Raw genomic sequence first — 17153 nt, forward strand, 5'->3', positions numbered from 1 at the left:
ATCAGCTTCAGGTGTACAGTGCAGTGATCACGCCTCTACCCCATCCATGAAGCCGTCTCCCTAACAAGACATGTGACTGACACCCTACAAAATATTTACATTATTTATATTCCTCATACTGTCATTCATATCCCTGTGGCAATATTGTAGTTACCTATTTGTGCTGTATAATCCCTTCCTCTTCTCCCTCATTCCCACCCCCCTCCCAACTAGCAGCCATCAGTTTTTCCTCTGTGTCTCTGAGACCGTTTCTGTTTACTTTGCTCGTTCATTCATTTTTTTAGATTCCATGTATAAGTGAGATCATATATTTGTCTTTTCCGACTGACTTATTTCACTTAACATAATAGTCTCTAGGTCCATCCATATTGTTGCAAATGGTATGATTTCATTCTTTATAGCGGAGTAATACTCCATTGTATAAATGTACCACAGTTTCTTAATCCAGTCGTCTTGTTGCTTTTTAATAAAAGGTGGAATAAAAGATCTCTGGGTGTTTTGTTCCACTAAGTTGGCCAAAGGACTTAAGAGTCTGAGGGGGCTTTCCTTAAGATCTTCTCACTCTTGAAATTTTTAAAGATGAAACACATAGTTTTGGAATTAGCACTTCACTCCAATATATTAAAATAGTAATTATACTGTTGAAAATGAGAGAACATTAAAACCTTTGCGATAGTGCTGTTGTATTAATAGGGTCTGTGTCTTTTGCACCTTTGGTTTCCTCCAGTCCCCTGCCTGAGTACTCAGCATGGTGCCACATGAGCAGAAATCTACATGCATGTGGGCTTTATGAAGTTTTTATTGATAACATTGTGAAATCAGAAGGCTCGGTGCTTACCAGCTGCATTTTGAACTTGACTACTACATGAATTAAGTATACAAGTCTATTAGCATGACCTCTGGTAATAATAGCCTGTTGTACAAAAGGCGAGTGGTTTGCTCCTAATGAACGTCTATATACTAGGTAATGAGATTAAAACGGTAGGCTCCCAGATACCTGGTGGGGCACTCTGGTGGTCCAGCAGGTTGGACGCTTGGTCCCTAATCCCTATGCTTCTCAAGCCAGGGGTTAGCACGTTTTGGGAGCACGTTTTGGGACCTATTATCAGCAAAGAATAGGACGGAACATAACTGCACCTGATGACTTCTTACTTGTGCTGCTGATACAATTCAGGTCCCACTCCTTCACAGTTCTGTAATAAGCGACTTTTTCTTTTTCAATATAAAAGAAATATTCTTTCCTCGTCGATCATCCTCATATTTTACTTGGAGGATAGTAGATGGGAAACATTTTAAGAACCCCTTCCCTCATTTTGAGAATTCACAAATTTATAGCTTTTGAGTAAGAAATTAGAGTGAAGGGCCATCCGAGTGGCGTGATGGTTAAGAACTGGCTTGGGACGCCAGAGGACCCCGGTTCGGATCCCACATTTGAGGGCCAGTGACACTGCCCTCCACAGCTAAGATGCTCAACAACAGCTCAGCCTGGAGCTGGGCTGCCGTGAGTCGCCTGGGACGGTGTAGGCTGCAGCCCCTGTGGCAGTGGGTTGCCACGGGCTACCGTGTGCAGCCAGCAGCCAGCTTGGGCGGCTGGGGACTGATCTGCCTCACCCGGGAAGAGCGCAATGATGGTGCTAACTTGGGCCAGTGAAGCAACGTCCTCCACAACTAGACTGAAGACCAAAACTACAGCAACTTAAAAAAGAAAGAAAGAAAGAAAGAAATTAGAGTGAAGACTGTTAGAGATCCACGGTGAACAGCAGGGGTTCAGTCTGTGCGGCTCCAGATGGAGCCCTAAGACGGCGATGCACGTGCCTCTGGCGAAGTGAGCCTGGGGTGTGGACGATGGCGGCGCAGGAAACGCGGGGAGACCAAGCTGGCAGCTCAGTTCCGATCCACACGCATGCGGCTTCCGGGTCCGAGCCGCCAAACCCCTCGCTAAAGGTGCAGACGGCGACAGCTAGTCCCGCACTCACCCGCCGCGGCCCTCGCGCGACCGCGGCGCGGACGGACCCGTAGGCGTCGGATGATGACGTAACCCCGGGGCTGGGCGCTGATTGGCTTCGGAAGAGGGTCGCCGCCGCCGGCGCCTCAGCCTCGCGAGAGCTGCGGCCTCGCGTGCGGGATGGCCGCGGAGCCGGGCGGAGCTGTCCCGCGGCTGCCGGAGCCGGCTCTGGGGCCCGAGACATGGCCCGGGGCTCCGGCCCGCTAGGCCGGCCCCGCCCCAACGCGGCCGCCATGCCCAAGCGAGGGAAGCGACTCAAGTTCCGGGCCCACGACGCCTGCTCTGGCCGAGGTGGGCGAGGGGCCGGGCGTTGCCAAGCTGGGGTGGCGGCCGGGAAGGGCCGGACGCCCCGAGGCGAGCGCTCGCCTGCCCGCTGCGGGAGGGGCCGGGGCCGGGCCTGCGGGGAGCGGGCGGCCTGGGGGGAGGACGCGGGAGAGGAGGCCGCCCTCTGAGGGATCGTGCTCGTTCCAGTGACCGTGGCGGACTACGCCAACTCGGATCCGGCCGTCGTGAGGTCCGGACGGGTCAAGAAAGCCGTCGCCAATGCCGTTCAGCAGGAAGGTAGGCTTCGGACGGGCGCTCGCAGCCTCGGGCCGTGGAGACAGGTGTTCCTTCTCCTGGGATTCGGCCTCAGGGTTTTCTTGCAGAAACGTTGTCGCGCTCCTCAGTGGTTGCTCATGTGTATTCCGGGGAGGTCGAAGGGTGGCATCAGCAGTTTCTGCAGCAGAAGCGTCTTATTTCTTTCTGTCTGCGGACTCTTCTGTAGTTTCCACTCCTTTCTTGACTATTAGCCTTCCCCCCGTAGCTCACGTATTCTTCTCCACGTGCCCTGCACTTTGCTTCTTTGTGTAATAATCTTGAAGTATTCTTTTCCTTTTCCCATGCTTTCCCTGCTTTCAAGCTTTTTACTCTCGTGTCCCTGAGACTTGTGTTTTTGTTAAACCTACGGTCTCCAGCCCAGGAGCATGGTTAAATTGGATTCCGTTCCTCTCCACCTTTGGTCCTGACAATTTATGCAAATAAGAATAGCATTCACCTTTTGTTTTCAGCCTGCAGGGTGTATAGTGGAAGAATAAAGCACTCCTTTTTTTTTTTTTTTTCTTCAGGAGTCAGCTTCTGCAGCTTTGGAGTTAGTTTGCCCATTGCTTTCCTTTTTTTTTTTTTTTTGTATTTAAAATAATGAATTTTCTTCTCTTTTGTATTCTCAGCTGACTCACATTGCTTTTGCTTTTTTTCCCCTAATGGATGCTGATATCCTGTCTAAGCCGTTTGTATTTTTGGGTGGGACTCTGCCTTCTCACCCTCGCCTTATTTTCTTCTAGTAAAATCTCTTTGTGGCTTGGAAGCCTCTCAGGTTCCTGCAGTGGAAGCTCTTTCTGGGGCTGGGGAGCCCTGTGACATGGACAGCAGTGATGAGGTGGATGCCCAGGGAGAGAGCATCCACGAGAGAACCGTCTCCAGGAAAAAGAAGAGCAAGAGGCATAGAGGTATGGGCCTCGCTGTCTTTTGGATTATTAGTCCCGTCTGCGGTGATAACTTGAAGCTGTCACTTTCACAGTAGCACCAGAAGTGATAGCTGTGGAGAACCAGAGTCTGGATCTCAGCAGTGGGACAGGGTTTGATATACCAGGGCTTTCTACTTTGGTGTCAGTTTGAGAGGAAAGGAACTTGGTAAGAGTCAGTAGAGTTCTGGAGCTGTGAACTTGACTGTAGTAGCCATTCATGGAGAACGTGTTATTGTCAGGTAAAAACCCTTATGACAACATGAAAACAAAAAGCCTTTGTATTTCTGGATTTCAGAATGTGTAAGGAAGTAGATGTGACAAAAATGTTTCCCTAAATATGTGGATTGTATATAACTAGTTTCGTTTCAGCTAAGGTTAGAAATTACCATGGCTTTTCAGTGTTCTGTGATTATTCCTGTTTGCTTTATGTCTAATAGGTACTGTGGGAAATAGAAAAGTATGTGGTATTTATATTTTAGTGGCGATAGAACTTACACAAATGATATAAAGAAAATAACCGTATATAACGTGCCAAACCATTGTTTAGTGCAGCGGTTCTCAACCTTCCTAATGCCGCGACCCCTTAATATAGTTCCTCATGTTGTGGGGACCCCCAACCATAAAATTATTTTCGTTGCTACTCTATAACTGTAATTTTGCTACTGTTATGAATCGTAATGTAAATATCTTTTTGTTTTCTGATGGTCTTAGGCAACCCCTGTGAAAGGGTCGTTCGACCCCCAAAGGGGTCGCGACCCACAGGTGGAGAACCCCTGGTTTAGTGGTTCTGCTCTAGACTTAATGAATAAATTCAGACTCCTGGGGGAGAGCTGAAAGAGCTGTCCTTAAAGCTGAAGTGCTCCTGATGACCAGCTGGTTAGGGGAGGCTAATGTACTAAATATGTGTATTTTTGGTCTCAAATCTACCAGAACTTTCACCTCTACTGGAGGATCAGATATTGTAGATTTGTATGTGTTAAAATATACTGAAATGATCAATAAATTAATGAATGACACATTGCTTTGCAACTTTACTAGTTATTTTCGGTGATACCACAGTTTTCCAGAACCCCAAAATTAATATTGACATTCCTCACATTTCTTTATTTCTTAATTTCTTTCTTGAAATCTGTACTCATCATCACTGTTCAGGTAGAGATTTTATTTTTTTAAAGATTTTTATTGGGGAATTGGGATGAGAACAGTGCTGGGGGAATTGGGAGAAGGGGAACAGACAAGTTGTTGTCGTTTTGTTCTTCAGTCTAGTTGTGGAGGAAGTTGCTTCACTGGCCCAAGTTGGCACCATCATTGCGCTCTTCCTGGGCGAGGCAGATCAGTTGCCGGCTTCTGGACGGCCGCTCACTGTGGCTGCTGGCTGCTCACGCTGGATGCTGGCTACACGGTAGCCCATGGCAACCCACTGCCACAGGGGCTGCAGCCTACGCTGTCGCCGGCGACTCACAGCAGCCCAGCTCCAGGTTGAGCGGTTGTTCAGCATCTTAGCTGTAGAGGGCAGTGTCACTGGCCCTCATATGTGGGATCCGAACCGGGGCCCTCTGGCATCCCAAGCCAGCTCTTAACCAATGCGCCACTCGGCCGGCCCGAGATTTGTTTTTTTGACACGTGCCACAGAACAGCTTACAGATTTTTGAACATCTTTATTGAGATAAAATGCTCACCTTTGAAGTGTACAATTCAATGGCTTTAGTATTTCAGAGTTGTGCGGCTACCATCATGATCTAAGTTTAGAACATTTTGTCACCCCAAAACCTATTAGCATCATTCCTCATTCCTAGCAACCACTAATCTCCTTTCTCTCTCTGGATTTGCCTATTTTGGACATTTTACATAAGTGGAATTACAGTAAGACCTTGGATTGCGAGTAACATGGTTTGCGAGTGTTCCACAGGACGAGCAAACATTTCTAATACATTTTAACTTGGTAAATGAGCGATGTCTTGCAATACGAGTGGTTTGTTTCCAGAACGAATTATGCTCGCAAACCAATGTATTACTGTATATAATATGTGGTCTTTTGTGTCTAGCTTCTTTCACTTAGCACAACATTTTTAAGGTTCATCCATATGTAGCATACATCAGTATTTCATTCATTCTTATTGCTTTTTATTTGGCTGTTATGAATAAATAATAACTGCTGTAAACACTTATGGACAAGTTTCTGTGTGGATGTAAATTTTTGTTTCTTTTGAATAGGAGTGAAATTGCTGGATTACTTGGTAATTCTGTGTTTAACTTTTGGATGGATTGCCAAACTGTTTGCTGAAGTTTCCATTTACATTCCCACCAGCAATGTAGTAGAGTTCCAGTTTCTCCACATTCTCACTAACACTTGTTATTGTCTTACTTTTTAAATAATTGCCATCCTGGTGGGTGTGAGGCTTCAGGGAGGTGGTGTAGGGGCTTTTTGCCCAGGAAAGAGACAGAATGCTGGTTTTTGGATAGTTCTCTGACTAGGTCTGAGTTAAAGGGTAGCGTTAGAATTAGCCCAGATTCAGGTATCTTTACGGAGTGTGAGTTTTTACTTGAACCTGAGATTTCTAGTGAACCCCCGAGTCAAGAGGATTAACACCAGTGAGGTCTAAAAGGAGGAGGGGGTGGGGTACATGCTACAGAGTATCTTTGAATACTGAGTGCTGTGACCAGGATCATAGGTCAGACTGGCAATGAAACAAGGAGAAACCAGAAGAAAAGCAACATGTCTACAGTCATTTTCGGCTAATGAAAATCACACTGTAACTTATATGGTTTTTAATTAACTTTGAGGTTTCCTCATACCATCTTAAAATCAGCTTTTTAAGAAAAATTTAATTAATTTATTTAGCTGAGCCATTCTGCCACCTGTTGGCAGCTCAGCTCGGGCTGGGAATCGAACCGGTGACCCTGTTGCCCAGAGCTCACACTCTTGAGTGAGCTCTTAAGCAACTGAGCCACTCGGCTGGCCCCTAGTTTTAAATGACTGAACTGAAGGAAATGTTTGGTGGATGGGGACTATGAGAAAAATCAAGGGCAGAGCGTACAGTGCAAAGCTGGAACTTGGAGTCAGAAAACCTGGGTTCTATTTGCCTTTGATTAGGTGGCGAGGTTCTGATTTTTTATTAGTAAAATGAGCACAATAATGTTTTCCTGTTTCCATTGAGGAATTATTAGAATTGAATGATAGAATGTGTGCAAAGGTACTTTGAAAACTTCAAAATAGTATGTAAATAAAGGTAAATAGTTGCAAGACCTATTCACTCAGGCAGCAGGAAGCAAGTTTCTAGCAGCTAGAACAAGCAGGAAATGATGAAGTAGAGAAGCTTCCTTGGACCTGTTTACAACTTTTTTCTCAACTGTGCAAGCCCTCAGCGAATTGAAGTGATTGGGGCTCTTCAGATGTGCATGCAGTGGGAGCTCAGGGATGATGGTTCTTCTGTGTGTTTCAGAAGACCTGGACAGGGCTGCAGGCGAAGAGTACCCCGTGGACATCTGGCTGCTGCTGGCCTCCTACATCCGCCCTGAGGACATTGCGAAGTTCTCCCTGATTTGTAAGAATGCCTGGACTGTCACGTGCACTGCCGCCTTTTGGACCAGGTTGTACCGAAGGTGCGACCACAGGGAGCTCACTCTGTTGTCTGTGTAGCCGATGTCGTGCTGTTTGTGATGTGGAGTTACTCCCGGGACGGTGACCTTTGCCTTTCTCTACTCCATGCCTGGAGTGAGCCTGGCTTAGAATCGTTGAGCCTCTCTCTAATGGAAACTTGGTACTGTTAACTCATCCAGGCAGTCGTCCTCCCTCTGGGTGCACCTGCCCGATCCAGTGTCCACTTGCAGTGAAAAGTCCTGCTGCGGGTCTCAAAAGGACTGTCTGACTTTCTTCAGGGGGTGCTGCAACTGATTTTGAAAAGCTGCAGGGGCCTGTCTACTTATCTGTGCAAGTGGATTAGTTTCTGAGATTCGCTGGTCATCTTGAAGGCACGTAGAGTTTGTGCTTGAGTTGACCTCCTTGTAGCTGTAGTGGTGAGGAGAGTGAGTACTACGGCTAGTAGGAGGGCTGGCTGGCTCTTGGCACTGGGCATAGAACTGTCGAGATTGTAAACTGGCGATGAGCATGTGTGCAAGGGGTGTGCAGGTAGCAGCGAGCACAGAACTTGCCGAGACATGTGACAGGACAGTCTGGGGGCTCTTCTAGGTGCAGGGTCTTCTTGAGGGTCTGAAGTCTTTGGTACGGGAATTGGGCAGAGATGCTCTTTTGTAGAGTGAAATGCTGAGGGTCAGAAATGTTAAACGGATGGAGAAGTACAGGAGTGTAAGGTACACGTGAGCTGGGTTTGCATAGCTGAGAAGTGAAGGATGCGATGATGTGTGTGAGAGCATTGGGGACACACCAGCTGCTGCTCAGGGAACAGTGCGGGACAGCCCTGGAGACCGGGAGCCCTGGGCGGCTGCCCTGGAGCAGGACAGAGTCACACATTGGGGGAGTAATGTGTCTTGTTCCAGGCACTACACGCTGGACGCCTGTCTGCCTTTGCGCCTGCGACCAGAGTCCATGGAGAAGCTGCGCTGTCTCCGGGCTTGTGTCATCCGGTCTCTGTACCACATGTACGAGCCATTTGCTGCTCGAATCTCCAAAATTCCAGCCATTCCGGAAAGCACGCCCAGCACATTGAAGAATTCCAAAGTGAGTGAGTGAGAATTAGTGTTGGGGGTTCACCAGTGGGCACTTGTGTGGTGGGTCTGTCACCGTGGCTTTTCTGCAGCTTCCTTGATGGGAAGCGAGGGCTGTGGGTCCCAGGCTGCTGGGGCCCTGGGGGCTTCACTTCTCCAAGCCGTTGCTGCTGTACTGGCCTGGCTCGTGTTACCTTGACCTGAAAGTTTCCTTGTGCTTTTACCATATTCCTTATTCTCTTTATTTTAATTCATTTTCATGCATTGTACATTGGACCACTTTAGATGGTTTTGATGGTTTGGGCTAGGAAGAACACCACTCAATGGTAGGTGTAAACTGTAATTCTTAAGAGGTGCTTTAAATCATGACACAAAGATACAGCACGGACAATTTACCAACTTTCTCTTTCTTATGTGACCTTAACCTCTGGGATTCCCTTTCTGTGACCTCTTTCAAAGGTCCTCGTGTCCAAGTTGCTCCTGTTTGCTGAGTGCCTGCTGTTGCCAAGCTCTGTGGCATGTCATGTCAGAGACCATGAGCACGTCAGCACTCTGAAATCCCTGTGTTCTAGGCTACTTGTGTCTTGGGCTTCCCCAGTAGTTTATATTCCTGCATTGCATTCGCGTTTCTGGCTTTCTGATGTGCAGACGGGTCTGGTATCCTTTGTCCATTCTCTTCTTTTTCTCCTCTTTAAGGAAATCCTAGCAGACGCACCTTTGCCCAGCTGGACTAGTGTAGCACATGGGTTATTTAGGCACGTTGATGTCCTGGCCCCCCACTTCTTTTCAAACTGATAATGTCTGAATTTTGTATCTTCTGAGTTTGTGGGTCATTTTTATTACTCTTTTCCTACCCCAAATCTGATGTTCTGTGGCACTCCCTATTCTTTTGTCTTTTGTTTTTATACTTTAAATGTTATAATGATTCTTCTGCCCTAGTTTAGCTCTAGTGTGAGAGTGTTCGACCTGATACATATTGATTAAAAGGATATTGTGGATTTCAAGATGATTTAGCAAGGCTCCTCCCAGGGTTGCAGACTGAGGTCAGGGCCACGGGCTGGGATGGATGTAGGGCAGGAGTAGAATTTCACCCGGCTGCGGTTTCTGCTTGTAATGTGAGTGGACAGCATAGCATGTCACATTTACAGTTTCCCTCCCCCAGAAAAGAAACATTTGATAGCGTCACACCAACTCTCACGGGTGGGGTGACCTACAGTTGACCAGCCAGGTGTGAGCGGTTGCTGGGGCAGAGCAGCATTGGGCAAATGCGGGCGTGATGCATCCTAGCGGCTCCAGTGCACAGTGCAGGTGCTGCTGCCTGGACTCTGGAGTCCCCGTGTCTCTGGTTCTTAGCGCTGCACACTGACTTTTCAGAAGTGGACTGAGAAGCCAGGTGGACTGATCACTAGTGTGCCAGTGCCGACAATGGCCCAGACCACCTGGCTGCTGCTTCTGTGCCTTGTTGTTAGAGGTCTTCTGAAGAGGATGTGGGGCCTGCGGTGGCAGGTGCCCATGCATGGCCGTGCCACTTGTATAACCACAGTCGCATGGCATTCAGGGAGTTGCCAGCATGCCTACAGGAAGTAGTCCCATGTTCCTGGACTCCAGCTTTTCGTATATGATCCCCCCTCTCTCTCTTTTCAGTAGCATAGCTTGTGTGGGACACTGGAGCCGTTGTGATGGCAGCAGAAGTGTTTGCCCCTTAAAGCCAAGCCCATTATTTTTGATGGAACATCAGGACGTACAGGGCATGTCTGAAGGGCAGGACAGCTGGCACGGCGGACGACCCACCCCTTGTCCCCTGGGAGGTACTTAACTTCTTGTGCTTAACCTTAGCTCTAGCCTGACTCATTGCAGGGCTTACTCTAGACTGAATCCAGCCCAGCGCTGTAGCCCACACTGGCTGTCTACTCCCAGAAGGTCCTGAGTGGATTGCTCGTGTCACAGGGCCGGCCGTCTCTGCTGCCTTTGTTACCATCTTGCCTGGTGGCTACTGGCTGCCCTTATGCTGTAACATAGAGGCGGGGCTTGAATCAGAGGATGCCCCTGTTTCTAGAGATGAGAACAATAGGGGGTGACCTCAGCAGCCTCTGAGGTTCACTTACATTGGTCCCTCTTCCTGTACTGAGCAGCCCTGGGATTGTCTCCTTTCATGTTGCACCAGTGTCACATGGGGGGGTGTCTATCTGTGCCAAAGTAAAATCACAGCATTGGGACTGTGGCTGGCTTCAGAGCTGTCAAACAGAATGGTTTTTCGGATTATTTTTTGTTGCCTTATTTTGATTTTTCTTCCCTGTCATTTATTTATTTATTAATTATTTTTATTTTCTTACAGTGCTTACTTTTCTGGTGCAGAAAGATAGTTGGGAACAGACAGGAACCAATGTGGGAATTCAACTTCAAATTCAAAAAACAGGTATGTATTTGTATCTCCTCTTTGTTTTTCAGATAATATTTTGTTCTAATAAATTTCACCAGGCATAAAATTGCCTTATTAAAATCAAATAATACACATCAAAACTTGTAATAATGCCATGAAAAGAAAACAAAGGAGCTTTTCTTCTTGAAAGACACACAAAGATATAACAGCTTAATGCAAAGAGGGAACCTTGAGAAGATCCTGGATCAGGGGACAAAAAGCTATACTAGATATTTTGGGGACAATTAAATTTGAATGTGCAGTGGATATTAGAGGGTATGAAATTATTGTTAATGTTCTTGGGTGTGATAATGACACTGTGGTCACATGTAAGTGTCTTTATGCTGAATAAGGGTGGAGTGTCAATGTCACTTTCAAATGGCTTTGTTCTTCCCACTGCCAAAATCGTGTGATTTTCATATACGCATATGTATAAAGTGAGGGGGAGAGAAAGCAAACGTGGTCAAATATCCAGTGCCAGAGAGTATACAGGAGTTCATTGTGCTATTTTAGTAATTCTTCTATGTATTTGAAGACTTCTTTAAGGTGGGAAAAAGGGGAATGCTTGTTCTAACAACATACTGAGGTTATTTGCCTAAAGTTTTTTGTTGTTGTTTGAAGCAAATGTATCTGTCAACACCAGTGATCTGTATGGTGTTATGTCTGAGGCGACTTGGGGAAGCCATGAGGAGAGGGACTGCCGAAAGGCCATTTACAGGAAGAGTAGACACTGTCCCCCCTCTGTCTCTGGCTGTCACTGGGGCTACCTGAGGTCTGGGCCGCAGTGCGGGGCTGCTCAGCTTGCCGCGATGTCCTGCGCGCACCGTCTTGTTTCTTCCGTTTCTCTCCCCACTGAGTGTCTCAGTGAGACACGTTACAAGTCCAGTCAGTTTCCCTCACTTGCTGGCAGGTGAGTTACAGATAGGTTTGTAATTAAAGTAAATCATATTTTTTCATTGATTTTTTCAAAAACTTGGTTCCAGAGGAGAATTTTAGCTTTGATCATTGTTTTCAACAAGGTATGCTCAACCCATGACACCCATTGGATGCTGGTAGGAAGTCACCCAGGATGTTTCTGGGGTGGGGCAGGCAGTCTTACACGGCCAGAGAGCGAATGGTGACGAGTCCTCTAGCTCTGAAACTTGTGACCCTTGTCTGTGGCGTCTGGGATTAGGTGGCACTTCTGCTTCCATCCTTTTGTGCAGCGGGTGTGCTTTTGAGATTGACAAGTCACAGGGTATTTGCAGTCTTTGAACGGTGGACAGCCTCTGGTAGAGCTGTAAAATGCCAGTTCTCACCAGATGGCAGGAAATGCCATGTAAGTGAAGCCCTGCGTCACTGCCACATTGCTCATCCAGGTGTTTCTCCTTCTGTCAAAGGTCAGGTCTTCTTTGATATGTGTGGGAACCAATGTGTACACAGAGAGAGGTGGGGACAGAAAAGTGGGTCTCAGTGTTGGTTGAGCCCCAGGGTTTTCATCGGTGGAGTCTTATAGCCAGAAACGTTCCCCCTGAGCCATGAGATTAATTGTCATTCTCTTCAGTCCCCTAGATTAAAGAGCAAGCACACGGGTGGCTTGCAGCCTCCTGTTCAGTACGAAGATGTCCATACCAACCCAGACCAGGACTGCTGTCTGCTGCAGGTCACCACCCTCAATTTCATCTTTATTCCAATTGTCATGGGAATGATATTCACCCTGGTAAGTGGAGACTGGATGGCATCTCACGCTCTTCCATAGACTCGGACTCTGCCTAGGGTTTGAAGGAAATTTTTCAATTTCACCATCGAAGAAGAACTCTTTGTCGAAAAATAAAAAGTCTGAATGCTGACTTGTAAATTAGGGGCAGACAGGTCCATGGAGGAGTTATTTACGTCTGAGAGTATCTCACTTGTTTTCTTCTCTACAGTAAAGAGAACATTTTTGCGTCTCCTGTGTAGTGAGCATCATGCTTGAGAGACATTACCCCTGGGATAATGGTGGGGCTGTCCATGAGCACTGTATGTAGGGGCTGCCAGGTGTGCGTCTGGCATCACAGATGCAATATGAAAACGGAGGGTGGCCAGCTCTGTCCTGGGAGGTGCTCTTGACCCTTCAAGGCTCAGCTAAGAATTAGATTAGTAAACAACAAATATGCCTCTGACCTATCTTTCAGGTTTTTAAAATTTTTAACTGGATTGGCAACTGGAGAGTTCATGCTTCATGTGATTTATCTTTGTACTTTAGGCTCATGTTCAGAGGTACACTGAAAATGGCTTTACTCTTTTTTTAATGGTAAAGCAGATAATACATACTTCATGTAAAGAATTGAAATAATGCATAAATACATTGAGACAAGGTGACCAAGGCTTGCAGTAACCTAAAACTGAGATTAACCCTTTAGGAACTGTTCTTTGTGTGTTTGTGTGCCTGTAACATGGACGTGTGTGCACCCCCTCCCTTAAATAATTCTATATAATTGAGATCCTGTCATACACGGGCTTTTATCAGTTTACTCCTCCCCCCCCCCCGGCAGGCTAGGCCACATTAGTGCTGGTCGTATGCTGCCTGTACTCCGTGTACTCCACATTCACACAGCTCTGTACAGCTCAGTGTACACAGAGACTTGGTGTATTTACCAAAAAGTGGGACCAGGTGTACGTTTCATGCTTCTTGCTTGACTTGCTTGATAGTATCTCATCAGAATCCCTTCGAGTCAGCCCTTCCAGCTCTAACCCAGTTTTTAGAAATGGGCTTTGGCAGTAGTCTGTGTACAGGCACCCTAATTTACTCAGCCACCTGGGAGGTGCTCTTTAGCATAGCTCAGCTGAAGAAGCTGGAGAACTTGTATAGTCCCCCTTAGTTTTTATACTTTTGCAAAGGTGTCAGGGGTTATCTTGTGGCCTAGCCGTGTCAGTTCTGTCCCGACTGTGTCACTTCAGACTGAGCTGTGGGAAAACAGGTTGTTTGATCTAGGTTCCGGATTTGCTTTCCCCCCAGTTCACCATCAGCGTGAGCACGGACATGCGGCACCATCGCGTGGGACTGCTGTTCCAGGACGCCCCTGTCCATGGTGGCCGGAAACTGCGCAGTGAGCAGGGTGTGCAAGTGATCCTGGACCCCGTGCACAGCGTGCGGCTCTTTGACTGGTGGCACCCACAGTACCCCTTCTCGCTGAGAGCGTAGTGCTGCTTCGTCCTGAGGGCTGAGTCCAGCGTGGTGCGGCGGCCTCATTGGATGTCTGCTTAGGGACACACATGCTCTTGGCTTCCTGGGGCTCCTGTTAGGGGAGGGGGAGGTGGAATCACGAGGAAAAACAACTGTAATTTCTGAACATATTTTAATGTAAAAATTTCATTTGAAAGAGGAAACCTGGCCCTATTTTCTGCGTTAAACCCCGCCCCCGCTCCCCCCCCACCCCAAACCCCATTTGGTGCTATTGAGTTTGTGGTCTTTATTCTTTTATCCCAATGAAAATGGATGACCTTGCTCTCTGGGAAAATTCAACTCTGGAATCTCAAAACAAGGAAGCTTCAGGTTGCCTGGGGCTCAGAGGAACCTGAGGGGCCTGAACTGTTGCTTCCAGTTTAACTGCCCCTCAAATTCAAGCGAATATTTCTCCCTTACCCTTCTCCAGAAATAAAGCAGGTGACAGGGTATTCATAATCGTACAAGATTGGCTTGTGTATCTTCTTTAAAAACAATTTTTGGAAATTTATCGCATAAATATTCTTTTGCCAATTTTGGATTTTAGGTATTTTTTTGACAGTACTGATGATAGTGACTTTGTGTCCTTGGTACTGTCCTAGGAACTATATGTAACAGCTCTAATTTTCACAGCCCTGCAAGGTAGGTGCCACTGTCCTCATCCTGAGGCAGAGAACACTGAAGGCCTATCGGCCAGTGAGTACCAGAGCCAAGACTCAGTCCCAGGTCTCTGCTGTGCCACAGTTAGAAAGGCCAGTTTCGTTTTTCTTGTGGTAGATGGTGACCGAGGGGTGGGCAGAGTGCATGCAGATAAAAAGTAAAAGGTAAGTAAAAACCTGATTGTGGTATGCCTTATCCCTAAGCAGCCGACAAGGTGTTTAAGATTGATGAGAGAGGCATTAAAATATGTTTCTAAGTAAAGTATAAGATGAACCAAGAACATTACTGCGGGAAAAAGAGTGGTATTTTCACTGAATTGTTAGAAAGGCATTTGTCATTAAAAAATGCATCCCCTGTTGAAATCAGCTTCCTGAGCTCTACACACTCTGTGACTTGCCCTGTACGGCCCATCGTCCCCTGTGTCCCCACAGAAATGCTATTGTCCTGTTGGTCAGAGGACTTGCTGTAGCTGGTACACTCTGAGAAGAGCATCATGGGTGCGTTTGTTGGTTTGTCTTATTTCTGCTGCTTTCTCCCACCCCATCCCTACCCCCCACCCCAACTTAGCCAGTGAGCTGGATATTGGCTAGATATTACCATGAGGTGGGTGTTAAGGCAATATTCTTTCAACATAAACATCTTGTGGGGGCAGTTGTTCGCATACTGCTAAATTGCCATCCTCCCTAACCCCTGCTATTTAAGGAGCATTCTTAGGAGCATCTGCCTAATACTTCTGCTAACAGCTAACATTACCCCACACTGAGGGTGGGAGCCTGGGTTAGTGAGAAACAGAATCTGGGCATTTAAATCGTAAAAACAGGGCCGGCTGAGTGGTGCGTTGGTTAAGAGCTGGCTTGGGACACCAGAGGGCCCCGGTTCGGATCCCACATCAGAGGGCCCCGGTTCGGATCCCACATATGAGGGCCAGTGACACTGCCCTCCACAGCTAAGATGGTGTACAACAGCTCAACCTGGAGCTGGGCTGCCGTGAGGTGACGGCGTAGGCTGCAGCCATTGCTACAGTGGGTTGCCATGGGCTAGCATGTGTGGCCAGCAGCCAGTGTGAGCGGCCAGCCGCTGCTGTGCGCGGCAGTCCAGAGACCGGCGACTGATCTGCCTCGCCCGGGAAGAGTGCAACGATGGTGCCAACTTGGGCCAGTGAAGCAACGTCCTCCACAACTAGACTGAAGAACAAAAGGACAGCAACTTGTCTGTTTCCCTTCCCCCAATTCCCCAATGCTGTTCCCATCCCCCAATTCCCCAATTAAAAAAAAAATCTTTAAAAAAAATGGTAAAAAGAAACAAGACCCAAGGACAGTAAGCACCTTGCAAATATCTGTAATCAGAAGTTGCCTCTGAGGCAGTAGGAGACCCTAGTTCCCTGAACTACAGGTGCCTTGGAGCGGAGTGGGCTGGCCTAATGGATTGCATGGCCCCAACTTAGGAGCTACCTTCAAAGGGGGAGTGAAATAGGTTTGGCTTAATAATGGTGTTCTGACTCAATTTTGGAGTTTTTGTGTCAAACTCCATGGTACGATGATAAATGTAATATTAGCTACTGCCTCAGCTGTTATCTGAGCATAAGGTTGACAAAAGACTTGGTGAAGTGTGTTACTGGGAGCCTCCATGGGTTCAGCCTCCCTCTTCATTAGCTGAGTTGCCTCTTCTAGGATGATTCATGGTTTACTAGTGAAAGGATGGGAAATGTCTTGGATTTCCTTTTGATGGGACCCCCCCACCCCCCCACCCCTCTCTCCAAATCACCAGGAGAAGAGTTGAAACTTTCTGGACTACTTTTGTAAAATCTATTTTGTAATTTTCACTCTTAAATCTATACCTTGATTTTGCTCTGAGGGTCAGCAGACCAAATAACGTAAATTTAGCTTCAAAAATCAGAATTACTCAAATTGTCCTGCCTTCTACCAAACATACAAGGAAACTAAACCAAATGGTGAATATATTGGAGAAAAGGAAGAAAAAGGTTGTATGTGCCACTGATTTCACTTACAGCATTTGTTGCTGATGTAGGACATGTGTCTGCCTGTGAATGTGCACACACAGCACGTTTATGAAACCCTTCAGCTCCTGGAGTGCGCCTGGGCTTCCTGAAGGACTGAGGCGGCACGGTGATGAAACTCACAAACCAGATAGGAAAGATTCATGTATGACCGCGGGACAGCGGAAGGAGCAAGTCAGGAAAATGGGGGAGATTTGGCTAAAATTTGCCAGGAATCTTGGCATGGACACTGCCTTCACAGAATGTGTCTAACAGACTGACATTTCATTTTTCAGTAAGTGTCAGCACAGTGACACAATTCACTTAAGCGCACGCCACTGAAATGTATGTGGATTTCAAGTTTCTCCACCTAAAAATGGGTGTGACCAAAGGAGAATCAAGAAATGGGCGTGAGGGAGCAGGTGTGAAAGGTGACAAACCGCTGGCAACAAGGCCAGTATGGAGCCCAATTTAGGGACCTGGGTGATTCTGAGGGAGAGCGGTGTGTGCTGCGCCACCTGGAGGGAGGCTCCAGGCCGAGTCCAGGCTGTGCGCAGCCTCACTGCCCTCTCAGGTCACGTGTCGGGGCGGGGCGGGGCCTGGAAGAAGCTGGTAGGCCCCGCCTCTTGGGGGGTGGGGTCAGGGCTCGGAGGGGGCGAGGCTCTGCTAGGAGGCTGCGGAGGCCTCTTCACGTGAGGGGTGGGGCGTGCCCCGAGCAG

At 47.4% G+C, this 17153-nt stretch overlaps 1 protein-coding gene across 6 annotated transcripts in view; it reads left to right on the forward strand.

The window, feature by feature from the left end:
• The window catches only part of TMEM183A (transmembrane protein 183A), an 18059-nt gene extending 3817 nt beyond the window's left edge, over positions 1-14242 (forward strand). The window contains exons 1-8 of one of the 6 annotated variants that reach the window (XM_019638058.1): positions 1677-2296; positions 2477-2566; positions 3328-3492; positions 6957-7113; positions 8008-8188; positions 10511-10591; positions 12146-12293; positions 13572-13666. In XM_019638058.1, coding sequence (XP_019493603.1) covers positions 2188-2296; positions 2477-2566; positions 3328-3492; positions 6957-7113; positions 8008-8188; positions 10511-10591; positions 12146-12293; positions 13572-13666 — 1026 coding nt within the window. In that variant the 5' untranslated portion in view covers positions 1677-2187. Of the gene's footprint in view, positions 1-1676; positions 2297-2476; positions 2567-3327; positions 3493-6953; positions 7114-8007; positions 8189-10510; positions 10592-12137; positions 12294-13571 lie in introns of those variants that run through there. The other 5 variants (XM_019638057.1, XM_019638055.1, XM_019638054.1 and 2 more) reach the window with 5 other exon arrangements.
• The last annotated feature ends 2911 nt before the right edge of the window (positions 14243-17153 follow it).

Source organism: Hipposideros armiger, unplaced genomic scaffold (genome assembly GCF_001890085.2).
Source record: "Hipposideros armiger isolate ML-2016 unplaced genomic scaffold, ASM189008v1 scaffold_37, whole genome shotgun sequence".
Classification (NCBI taxonomy): domain Eukaryota; kingdom Metazoa; phylum Chordata; class Mammalia; order Chiroptera; family Hipposideridae; genus Hipposideros; species Hipposideros armiger.